Source organism: Mustela putorius, unplaced genomic scaffold (genome assembly GCF_011764305.1).
Source record: "Mustela putorius furo isolate JIRA1106 unplaced genomic scaffold, ASM1176430v1.1 tig00003845_pilon_pilon_pilon, whole genome shotgun sequence".
Taxonomy (NCBI): domain Eukaryota; kingdom Metazoa; phylum Chordata; class Mammalia; order Carnivora; family Mustelidae; genus Mustela; species Mustela putorius.
The window spans coordinates 85,856,481-85,868,585 of record NW_025421998.1 but is presented as its reverse complement, the minus strand read 5'-3'; the positions used below and the strand labels follow the sequence as shown (position 1 = coordinate 85,868,585).

Below are 12,105 nucleotides of genomic sequence, written 5' to 3'. Positions count from 1 at the left end.
CGTCCTCACTTAGGAATACATTAATAGTTGATTCTGTCTCCAAAATATAGTCTTAAAAAGTAAGCTCTTCCCCAGTGTGGGGCTTGAACATATGGCCCTGAGATCAAGAGTCACAGGCTCTACCAACTGAGCCCTCCAGGTGCCCCCCAAATATAATCTTTTTTTTTTTTTAAGATTTTATTTATTTATTTGACAGACAGATCACAAGTAGGCAGAGAGGCAGGCAGAGAGAGAGAGGAAGGGAAGCGGCTCCCTGCTGAGCGGAGAGCCCGATGCGGGGCTCGATCCCAGGACCCTGGGATCATGACCTGAGCTGAAGGCAGAGGCTTTAACCCACTGAGCCACCCAACAATTTGTGTCTTGTCACGGTTCTCAGTTTCTCCTTCTAAATTTTACTTCCTGGGGAACAGAGGCATGGCTCTTTTGTCATGCCTACAACAGGACAATTCAGTAGGCATGAGTCCCTCTGCCCCTCCCCCTGCTTGTGCTCTGTCTCTCTCTTTTTGTCTGACGAATAAATAAAATCTTTAAAAAAAAAAAAAAAGAAAGAAAAGCTGAGTCTTCTGCAGGGTCACGTGGCTGGGAGCTGGGGTGAAGGAGGCAGAGGGGACCTTGGTGGCCGCCTCTGTGGTGGCATATGGAAAAGAATAAGGCTGTGCGCCTGGAGCGGGGTGGGGGGAGGGAGCAGGGCACTGGCCGCAGGCTTCCACGTGCCGCGGGATTGCCAGGCCTGGTCCTAGTCGTCCGCAGAATCTCCCTTGATGTCCTCTGCTTCACTCTTGTTGACCAGAGAGGCCTCTTGAACTTGAGAGAATCTGGGCACATAGAAGACCCAGGCCTTCAGCCAAGGCAGATGGGAGCAGGGCCTCTAGGTCTGAGGAAGAGCAGGAGAACGTGTGGCCAGAAACGCTTTCAGTAATGCCCTAACTTGCTTCTGTGGGGTCTTTGTGAACAGGATTATCTAACACCAAAGAAGCTACAACCGCCAGAACAAAGACAACCGCAGGAACAAAGACAACCGCCGGAACAACGACAGCAGCTGGAACAGCGACAGCTGCTGGAACAGCCACAACCGCAGCTCAGCCCCTTGTAGCACCGGCAGCCGGTATCGAAGGGGGGACTCAGGTGAACGATCCTGGATCAGGCACAGCCGCAGCAACCACTGTGCAAGCGACGACGGCCGCCGCCACCAGCGGACGATCCCTAACAGCACCCAGCGGCTCAGGGACGACCACAGCCACAACGCCAACCTCCGCGGACAAGGATGCGAAGGCCTCCAGCAACCCCACTGTAGCTAGTGATGGCTCAGAGGATGGCCAAGGTTTAGACAAGACGACAGTCTCCTCAATCACTCACCCCGTGAAGCCCGAAGCCACCGGCAGCCCGGCAGCCGGAGCGGGAGCCGGGGAGGCCCACGGTGGTCCCGCCAGCAGCACGACCCCTGGGGGCGGGAAACCGGCTGCTGCTACGCCTGCAGACGCGCCCAGCACCTCCAGCCCCGCTTCTTCTCTTCCTGCCAGCGCCGGCCCAACAAGCCCTCACCAAGCAAGTACAAGCCCTGGTCCTTCGAAGCCTCCGGTGAGCCCTTCCGACAAAATTCCCACGGCAGCTCCCAGTAGTTCAGGCACGAAGGTGGGCCCCAGCTCCACATCTCGGGGGACACTTCCCACAGCAAGTAAGTCATGCCTTTTTCTTTCTTTCTTTTTTTTTTTTTTTTTAAGTTAAGTAGGCTCCACACCCAACCTGGAGCTTGAACCCTTCACCCTGAGAGCAAGAGTCACGTGCTTCTCTGAGCCAACTAGGCATCCCAAGTATTGTTCCGCCCCCCCCCCCCCCCCCAAGCAAGAACCTTCTGAATGCTTATGTTCTATCCAGTTGCTAAGCTGGAAGACGGAATTCATGCTGAGGGTTAAATTCTGTGAATACAGCACCTTCACTCCGGGCCAGGTTCCCCCATCCGTGACAGGCGCTGGCCAACACTGCTGGGTTCTTCTGAGGAGGGGCCAGTGTTCTGGCCTGCCCAGTTGAACACAAACAACCCAGCAGTCTATTCATGGGTAAGACTTGGGTGGTCGCCGTTGGTGGGGCAGTAGTACTCCAGAACAGTGTTTCTCAAATTAGCAATCACCAGCAGGAAATATATTTTATGTAGTTTTACACCATAATCCAGGAATACAAACGAAGAACACACACGTAACAACACGTGTAACTGATAATAATAGTTTCACTGACCAGGGTTGATTCTTCCTGTATGTGATGGGCCCTAATACTTCCTGCTCCATCCCATGTCCCTTAAAAGTGCTGATCTTTTTTTTTTTTTTTTAAATTTATTTATTTGACAGACAGAGACCAGAAGTGGACAGAGAGGCAGGCAGGGAGAGAAGAGGAAGCAGGCTCCCTGCCGAGCAGAGAGCCAGATGCGGGGCTCAATTTCAAGACCCTGAGATCATGACCTGAGCCGAAGGCAGAGGCTTTAACCCACTGAGCCACGCAGGCGCCCCTAAAAGTGCTGATCTTAACCCACTAAATAAATTTTAAAACCCACGGGTGGATCATGGGCCTCACGATCATGGACCGATGGCAGATCTATGGAATCAGAATTTCTCTGTGTGGACCTGAGTCGGGGACCCCGGAGGTGGTTGGAATGTGTACTGGTGCTCAGTGCACCTGCTTCTCCTGCAGGTGGTCTCATCCTGCAGTCAGAGCAGGGGCTCTGAGCTGGATACACCTGGATTCAAGTCCCTGATGGGCCGCTTCTTCACATGTGACCTTGGGCAAATCATCCGGCCCCTCTGAGCCCGGTTTCCTGATTTATAAACGAGGCTTATTTATGGTACCTTCTTCATCAGGGTGTTGTAAGGATTAACTAAGAAAGTAAGCGTGGGGGTGCTGAGGACAGACCCCTAGATGGAGTGCCCGTTGAGTGTTAGCTGTTGCTGCTGCGTCACTGGCATCGGGGCTCACACTGGCTTGCACAGTCTGACCCACCCTGGAATACGGCACAGGAAATGACTTCATCTGTTTGCTTCTTCTAGCTTGTGGGCTCGGTGGGGGGTAAGGCCAAAGAAGCCCCAGGAACTAAGAACAAGAACAAGGGAGACTGCTATCTGCTTTTTTTTTTTTTTTTAATTTTTATTTATTTATTTGACAGAGAGAGATCACCAGTAGGCAGAGGGGCAGGCTGAGAGAAGAGAAAGCAGGCTCCCTGCTGAGCAGAGAGCCAGATGATGGATCCCAGGACCCTGGGATCATGACGAGCAGAAGGCAGAGGATTTAACCCACTGAACCACCCAGGTGCCCCAAGACTGCCTTCTGCTCTTAAAGGTACCACTCATCTTTTCTCAGAGCCTTTGCTTTCCTAATTACAGCATCACTGGGTCCCTTACAAGGAGATCTGCAGAAATCCAGCGTGATGCCAGCTGTCACTGGGACCTCTTCGTCCATCACTGGGACCTCTTCCTCCACCACTGGGATCCCTTCTTTGGAGACTTCGCATCCTGCAGGCCCTTCATCAGGACCTGTGGCCACGTCTCCTGTCGAAGGATCCAGAAGCCCCAGCACCCAGTTGACTTCAGTTGCCCCCCGAGTCCCCAGCGTGCCTCCTTCCTCGGCTCATGTGGATGACAGGGTACTTCCAGCAGGGGTGGGACAGATATGAGAGCCCAGCCTCAGATGGAAGGGGCTCTAAAAAGTGTTTCTACCCGCCCTTCCAGCCCAGAGCCCCTGGCAAGGGCTGCTGGGAACTGTCCCCCATTCACCCCCTCTCCCTGACTTTGCCAGATTCTGGCTTAGACAACTGGCCAGCCAGCAACACACCTGGCTATAAAACTCTGTGCAGTCACACCCCCCAGCTTCTTAGGAGCCCCTTCCTTTGTGTCTCCCACCCAGGGGGTAAAAGGGAGGGGTCAGGGATGGGACCCTGCCAGGCTCAGCCTGAAGCTGAATCCCAGTGCCTGCTTCTTGTAGATAAAGTGCGAATCTCCCGGAGGGCTAACTGACAAGATGCTCATCCTGAACTTGACGAAAAGGAGCCTCTGTGTGAGTATCCTGTCAGTCTAGGCTCCACCCTGATCGACACCCCCAAACTGTGGTTTAGCAGCAGGGGTAGGGAAGGTAGGAGGGCATGGAGTGTTCCTTCTGAAAACGGACTGAGGAATGTGTTCACTCTCCTGCCCCTGCTCTTTCTGTGGGAAGTGGCCCCTTCCAACTGCCAGACAAAGTGAAGTTCAGACTGCCCTAAGTCAAGTCCCACAGGGCTGCTGCGGGGCCAGAAGGCCCCAGCCCAGGTCTCCTGGGCTTGCACTGTGTGAGGATTCACATGTTCTCCAAGTCTGGAGACCTCCTTCCTAGTTCAGGCTGTGGTTTAAGCTAAGTTGATCTCTTTGGCCTTCAGAGGCCCCGGTTGAAAACAAGAGGCTCAGTTAGCCAAACTAAGGTTCCCTGTTCTGATAATCTGGGGTTGTGTGTCCGCGGGTCCATGGACTCATCTGACAGTCTCAGTGGAAGAATAGCGTGGACATGATCTCTCTCCAGCCTGTGGAGTCAGAGCTCCTGAGCATCGGGGCAGCCATTGCTCCTATTGGGGGTGTGTGTGTGTGTGCTGGGGTGGGAGTGTCTGCTTGTGCACCCGGACATTTGGTTGGGAGGGAGCGCTGTGCTGTGTTGGCGGGGCGGTGGGGGGCGTCAGTTGCTGTTGCCACTCTCTAGTCTTTGAGGATTATGGGTGGCTCATGGCTGCCCTCTCCTGGTCAGTGACTACTTTTGAAAACACCCCCTAGGAAATAGAACTGAACTATAGGGTTTCTTTCTTTCTTTTTTTTTTTTTTTTAAAGATTTTATTTATTTGACAGAGAGATCACAAGTAGACAGAGAGAGAGGAGGAAGCAGGCTTCCCGCTGAGCAGAGAGCCCGATGCAGGGCTCAAACCCAGGACCCTGGGATCATGACCTGAGCCGAAGGCAGAGGCTCAACGCACTGAGCCACCCAGGCGCCCCACAATAGGGTTTCTAAAGGATGGAGAACTTGGCTTTATAGCATTTTAATGCCACCTGTATTTTTTTTTTACAGTTCTTTTCTTCTGGGTGCCCATTTTGCTAGAATTTTCCAAAAGCATGCATTTAGACTGTATTTTTCAAGGGAACAATGTTGCCCTGGAGCTGGGCTTATTGGACAAGGCAGGAATCACACTGATGCATGCCCAGCCATCCTCACACTCTCTTTTTGGGCTAAAACGTGCCAGGTTGTGAGACTGGGTGGGAGAAGCATTTTTTCTGTGTGCCGTAAAAGCAAGGTTGGAAGCCCTGGAGCCCTGTCAGTGTGAGGCAGAGGAAATAGTAAGCTTAGGAAGTCCCAGAGAGAAAACTCAGGATGGCTTGGGGTCCTGAGGTGAGCCATGCCAAGTCCTTTCCTTCACCTCTGTACCCTATTCCAAAATCAGGTTAGAGAAACACAGCCTGGGGCACCTCTAGATGACATGGCAGGACCAGGTAAAAGCTGTCTACACTTTGCTTCCTTACCCTCAGCCCTAAGGCCATGTCGGCCACGCTCCGTCTGGTGGGAAGTATAGAAGATTCCCCTCCTAGATGGTCCCGTGTGCATCTTCAAGATTCTCCCATATTCCCTTGTTCAGTGATGGCCTTTCCTGGCTTCATGGCTAGAGTCTTAGTCTAGGGAAGGGCACGCCTGCTGCAACTTTGGGAAAGATAACCCTTGGCTGAGAGCTGGGGCTTCCCCTCCTGAGGTCTTCAAACTGGGCATCAGAACATGGCAAGTGTCAGACTGCTGGGCAGTGCCCCCTCAGTCCCTCCTAGGGAGATGAGAAGGGCATTAGGACATGACCCCTGAAGAGCTCTGAGAGAGGGTGGGGCACTCAGGTGAGAGGTACTGTTCAGCCACAGACGAGACAAACAGGGTAAGGGGACCAGGGGGAAGAGATTTGCAGGAGTCAGAGAAGGCAGGGACCAGCCCAGCACAGCACATAACCCGTGACTCCTGCCAGGCCCGGGAATGGCCCCACTTGAAGGAAGAGGGAAATAGGTTCACACCAGGCAATAACATCCTCCTGACCTTGGCTCCGAAGGGCAGCCCCACAAGCCGAGGCTGCTGTCCTGATGCCTGAGGACTCACTTGTGGTCTCCCCACAATAGGCGGGGAACAGCAGTTCGGATGACAAACTGGTCACACTTCTGTGCCGAGCAGCAAAAGCCACCTTCAACCCAGCTCAAGACACGTGTCATATCCTGCTGGTACCTGTTCAAGACTCCCAAGCAGTGGCGATCAAAGAAATCACGGTGCAGAGTGAGTTGAGGGTGGGGGGTGCTGGGGTCTAAGTGGGGAGGGAATGGGCCAGGGGTTGACCACTTGGGAGCCATGAAGATGGGTCAGGGCTGGTGCTTCTTGCGAAGGGTCAGGGCAGGGCGCCCCGAGAGAGCCAGCACGCAGGAGACTGAGGTACGGCACGTCCTCCTCTTGGGGCCCAGTCTCCGTCCCCTACACTTCCCTCTGAGCCCGACCACCAGCAGCGTCTCTCCCCTCCACAGCCAACCTCCTGCCTGGTGACGTGTATGAATCGCTGAAAGACAAATGGGATGAGCTGAAAGAGGTAAGCACTTCTCGGGGCTCGGCAGCTCCTCTGCTGTGCAGCCTCTCTCCTGGTGGAAGAGTGCCACCTGCGAGCAGCCGGAGTGCGGGGGGTTAGAGAGGGGACAGCAGGGTGATGGGCTTGGCCCCCATTCTGTATTTTGCCACATAACGTCCTCTTTCCTGGCAGGTGGGAGTCAGTAACATGAAGCTTGGGGACCAAGGGCCCCCCGAAGAGACCGAGGACCGGTTCAGCATGCCTCTCATCATCACCATTGTCTGCATGGCGTCCTTCCTGCTCCTGGTCGCCGCCCTCTATGGCTGCTGCCACCAGCGCCTCTCCCAGAGGAAGGACCAGGTGAGCAAACAGACCAGTTCGCCAGATGACTTCCGCCCGTGACCCCTATTAGAGGAAAGGGAGTGGGCCATGGGCCCTTTTAGACAGGCAGAGACCATCCCTTATAGGAGGGAACTGCACCGTTACAGGGCAGACGGAAGAGGCGTGTGGGGGAAGGGAAGGGAAGGTCGTGGCCTTTGGAGTCCAGAAGACCGGGGATTAAAGCCCTCGCTCTGCCTCCGATTATCTGTGTGACCTTGAGCACCACCTGTCATCTTTGAGCTTCTCCGCATGTGGGGATAATACTCACCTTGCAGAGTTGCTGTGAGGATTCCCTGAAAGAAATGGGTAGGGGCATCCCTGGCTGACCGGAAGTTCTTTACCCGCCTTCCCCGAATTCCCACCACATGCAGTCCTCAGCCCGGGCTGTGCACCGCGGGGACGGTTAGGAAAAGTCCCACGCCTGCCTCCTCACACACCGACTGAAACAGAATCTCTGGGTCTGAGTATTAGCTAAAGGCTTCCCGGGTGACGTGACTGTGACCCAGGTTGTAGTTCAAATAAAGACCAGAGAAAACACTGCCTCCAGGTGGCTCCTCTCTATGACAGAGACGGCACAGGTCCGGCTGTACCCATCTTACTTAGGCTTAAGAGAGGTCCTGACCTGATGAATGTCATTTTCTTATAGTCCTTCCTGATTCAGGACAGTGGGGTGAGGCAGGTGGCTGGAGAGTAAGTTTGGGGAGGGGGAGAAATGGAGGAAAGAGCCGGGAGGCTTCTGGAAAACAGAAGTCCATTTTTGCTGACTTCATGGATCTGCCAACAGGGTAAAGGTCAAGCGAGCTGGGAATTCTAGGATGCCGGGCCAGCAGCCACGATGGCCTCCAAGAGCATTTATTGTGCACTCTACCCAAACTGGGGTTCCTCGATTGTAGGGGTACTTGTCTAATATTAAGCCCATGAGCCCTCAAAAATTACCCTTTCTTGGGTCGTCTTCCCTATCCTAGCAACGGCTAACAGAGGAGCTGCAGACAGTGGAGAATGGTTACCATGACAATCCCACACTGGAAGTGATGGAGACCTCATCCGAGATGCAGGAGAAAAAGGTGGTCAACCTTAATGGAGAGCTGGGGGACAGCTGGATCGTCCCTCTGGACAACCTGGCCAAGGATGACCTTGACGAGGAGGAAGACACGCACCTCTAGTCAGGTCCGCGGGCAGCCTCCAACAGGACCACAGCGCTCCAGAATGAACCACCTCAAGTGCCATTTGGACAGGGGAGGAACATCCTTCCCAGCTGAGGGAAAGGTGGGGGAGGGAAGCAGACTCGGAGGGCCCCTCCTCCCAATCCCCACGGGGCCTTAATTTTCCCTTTTCAAACTGAACCAATCACATCCTGTCTAGATTCCTCTTGTAAAATAACCCACTAGTGCCTGAGCTCAGTGCTGCTGGAAGACGAGAGGGAGGCGCACCCACGTGGTCATCCGGTAGAATCCCTTCAGCTCACATCCGAGGGGACAGAGGCCTGATGGAAACACAGATCCCCGATTCGGTGTGGCGGCTTTCCCGCCACGCCCCACCGCTGCCGTCGCTCGCGCCTCCCCTCAGAGCTGCTCCCAGTGGGGTGAAGCTCGCCGTTGATGTGACAATGGATGGGACGGAAGGGACAGCAGGGCCAGATCCTGTCTCTGGGGCATCTGATTCCTTCCAAGTACAGGCCCCCAGCCTCGCCTGCCAGTGTGTCCTGCCCCCTTTGTGCTTGCCCCGCCCCCCACACAGTTTGTAGCCCCGCTCTGTCGTAGGGCCTCTGGGACTCACACCGTCGCTTCGTGGCTTCGAAGCCCTTGCTCCAGATTCTGGCTTCCTTGCATCTGCTTCGGGACCTTGAGACTTAACCCACACAAGACTCCAGTGTGAACGAGGTCTGCTTCAGGGATCCTTCTGCAGGTGAAGAGAAAAGGGGAGGCCCTTCACCCCCAGGATGGGTCCTGGCCCATCACCAGGGCAGGAACTCCGTTGGCCTCCCACTCCCACCGGGGACTGGAATCTGCAGCAGCTATGAAGAAGTGTTTCTGTCGTTCATTGCTCGGTCGGTGGGGTGAGGCCCAAGTTCGGAGATCCCCCTGAGATCCAGCAAGAGAGAACCACAGCTGTAGGGCAGACGTTCCCAGGGCCCAGTCCACAGAGTGGTGTTTCACCGGACAATCGATCGACACGGTTAGGAAGGATAGGCTTTACTCTCTGTTCCAGAGGAAACTCAGGGACTTTTCAAGTTGCTGAGAGTTTTGTTGTATTTGTTTGTTTTTTGTCCAGCCCTCTACTGCCACAAGCCAAAGCTCCAACTGCTGGGAGACCTTTCAGTTAACTAATCTTATTGACTCCTGGTTCTCCTGTGCTGTAGGGCTAGAAAGGCCTAGAAAGTGCGATGCATTTTAAGGTGCTCAGGAGCAGCCTGGGGGTGCCTGTGGGGTTCCCAGTGACCTCTCACTGTTGGGGCATGCAGCTGGGCCTTGCCATGTCCCCTCCTCTGTGTTCCTAGCAGCCTGCCTGCTTCTGCAGTTTCTGGTGGCATCTCAGGGAAACAGTACTGGGAAGGGGTTTTGAGGGAGCTTAGCCACTAGTTCCCAAGCGAAGGCACCTGAGGACTGGACAGAGTGGGGTTCAATCCAATTTTCTGGGAAGCCCAAATCCCAGATTTTGTGCAACATTGCCCACGGTCTCTCTTGCCCCTGGGTGTAAATCTCCTGGCATGAATGAGGAGGATGGGCAGAACTGCTGTCCCTCCCTGGCTGCCTTGATTCCTTATTCATTCATGGCCGTTGCCCTTTGATATCCTAGGGTTCTGGAGCGCAGAGCCTCCAGTGAGTTTCCCAAGAGCTAGAGAGATGGTGGACTTACAAGGATCCACAAGTCCTTGCCCTGATTCTCTAGCGTCTGGAGGTTGGCAGGGTAGAGAACAATGCTAGCTTGGGAGGGAAAAAAGGAAATCTTGTTATACTGGAAGAGCTCTGTTTGCTTCCTTCCTGCCCAGCATTTGATTCTTTCCACCCTGTGGGTTTCTGTGGAAGAGGCCAGACTGGATTACCACTCCTTTGCTGATTCTGGGTCACATTTTATCAGCCAGGCCTTCGGACAGAGGCAGCAAGTACACCCCCATAAACTGATCGAAGGCTCAAGCCCCACAGCTTCTTGGGCAGAGAGATGATGACCGGCAAGGACTAGCGTAAAATCACACTTGGTCAAGAGGAATGACTGTGGTGGCTCCGTCCAAGGAGAACCTTGGGAAGCTTTGGGCTGGTTCAGATGCTCCTTCTGGTGCATCCAGGCTGGGTGGCTCCAGCCTTTGAGGGTAACTTCAGAATCCAGTACCTTGCCTTGGCTTGCTCTTGCCACTAGACATCTGTGTCAAGGACATACAGCCAAGCATCTGCAGAGGTCACCTTCATCCCACAACTGCACTGGGATCAGTGCTGTCTGGTAAGTCAGAGTTTGGGGCTGAGAAGAAAGAAGAGGAACACCAGGAACTCGGCAGGATTTCCAACAAGTTGTGCCAAAGAGAGATTATCAACTTGGGATCAGGGGCAGACTGGCTTCCCTAAGCTGCATAAAAGGCCAGAAATCAGGAGTCTGATGACTGGATGGAAACCCAGTGGGAAAGCACGCTGTTCTGTGAATGGGGAGGGCAGCAGTAGTGCTTATGAAGGAGGTACAGAATAGGCTTTGCATCGTAGGACAGAATACGGGTTTAATCTAGTCTAGATGCCAGATTCTCTTTTTCCCTTGTTATAAGGAAAGCTAGCAGGAAGTTTCTTTAAACCACTTCTTGAGCTTTAACCCTTTTTTGACAATATACTGAAGAAACTTTGGAAAACAAGTCCAAGCTGATACATACATACATAGTTCTTAATAATGTAAATACCACAGCCACATGGTAATCTACCCAGCACTGCTTTAAGCGAATATACACTGTAAAAACATTTGCTAGTTGAGGTGGCTTTTTTTTTCTCTGAACAGGAATGTAAATGTAAATGTCTATTTCACTAGAAATGACAAGTTTTTGTTTGTTTTTCTCCTACGAAAAGTGAAATATAAGACAAGCTGATGACAGAGTATTTGTCTTAGAGATCAGGCATTTTTATTTTTAAATGCGATCCTCAATCCCCCTCCCCAGCTAAGTCCTAGCCTATTACAGGAAGGCTTGGAGACACTCTAGTCCTAGGGAGAGGCTTTTAGAGACCTAGTCCAATCTTTGTTTTGTTCTTATAGAAAAAGAAATTGAAGCCCAGAAAGACAGAAGTGGCTTGGCCAAAATCACATGGTTAGTGAGAGAGAGGATTAAAACACCAGTGCTGTGGGCCTCAGAATGAATCCCCGTAAATTAAGAACAGGCACCAGGACGACACAAAGGACAGAATTCCCTTCTCAAATCATGTCCTGCTGCAAGGCTAGGGAGAGCCCGAGGACCACAATAGGAACCATACCGGTCTACGCTTGCTCGGAGTTATTCAGGTCTAAGACTTACATGACTGATATTTTACTGTCAAGAAACAGTTTTGAATGAGCTTTTACATACAGATCTTCTCCTAGCAGGGCTGTGGATCAAAGGAAACAAGCTCCAGGAAGGCAGAGGGGGCAAGAGTAAAGCAATGACTTCTCTTTTATCACTGTCACAAGCTGATCGGCTCAGGTTTGGTGAAAACCCAGCACTGAGTGGAAGGGAGGGGAGGACGATTTGATGTGTGTCTTTTTTGTTAGTAGTGAATGTTAGTTTGCCCAGGCGACTGCAGGAGCGTGTGTCTTCGCGGACAGGGGTCTGAAGTACACTGGAATTCACTGGGAAACTTGTTTGTAAAGACTATACTTAATTATTGCCATTTTCTTACAAAACTATATTTTGGAGAACTGTATACTGTCAATTAAAGTGCTTTTGTGTAAGCTGGCTCAAGCCCCGTTGAACTTGACTGACTGGCTCATGTTCTTCACGTGTGTGCGAGCTCGTGGCCGACGCTCTAGCGAGGGCAGCGTCCTCTGCTCTTAGGCGGCGCTGCCCAATTAGGGGGTGCAGAGAGTGAAAGAGAAAGGGAGAAGCTGAAAGGAAGGAAGAGGGGGATCCTGGTGACCTTGGGCTGTTGTAGTGATCCCAGCTGGATCTTTTCTCACGTGTGTATCAGTGTTCTTCCTCCTTCATT

The 12,105-nt window shown here is 52.8% G+C and overlaps 1 protein-coding gene across 1 annotated transcript in view; it reads left to right on the top strand.

Moving 5' to 3' along the window:
* The window catches only part of PODXL (podocalyxin like), a 49,303-nt gene extending 37,431 nt beyond the window's left edge, over positions 1 to 11,872 (top strand). Inside the window, exons 2-8 of the mRNA XM_004741738.2 lie at positions 956 to 1,675; positions 3,369 to 3,628; positions 3,967 to 4,038; positions 6,147 to 6,297; positions 6,540 to 6,601; positions 6,770 to 6,937; positions 7,924 to 11,872. Coding sequence (XP_004741795.1) covers positions 956 to 1,675; positions 3,369 to 3,628; positions 3,967 to 4,038; positions 6,147 to 6,297; positions 6,540 to 6,601; positions 6,770 to 6,937; positions 7,924 to 8,121 — 1,631 coding nt within the window. The 3' untranslated portion in view covers positions 8,122 to 11,872. The remainder of the gene's footprint in view (positions 1 to 955; positions 1,676 to 3,368; positions 3,629 to 3,966; positions 4,039 to 6,146; positions 6,298 to 6,539; positions 6,602 to 6,769; positions 6,938 to 7,923) is intronic.
* Positions 11,873 to 12,105: the final 233 nt, after the last annotated feature.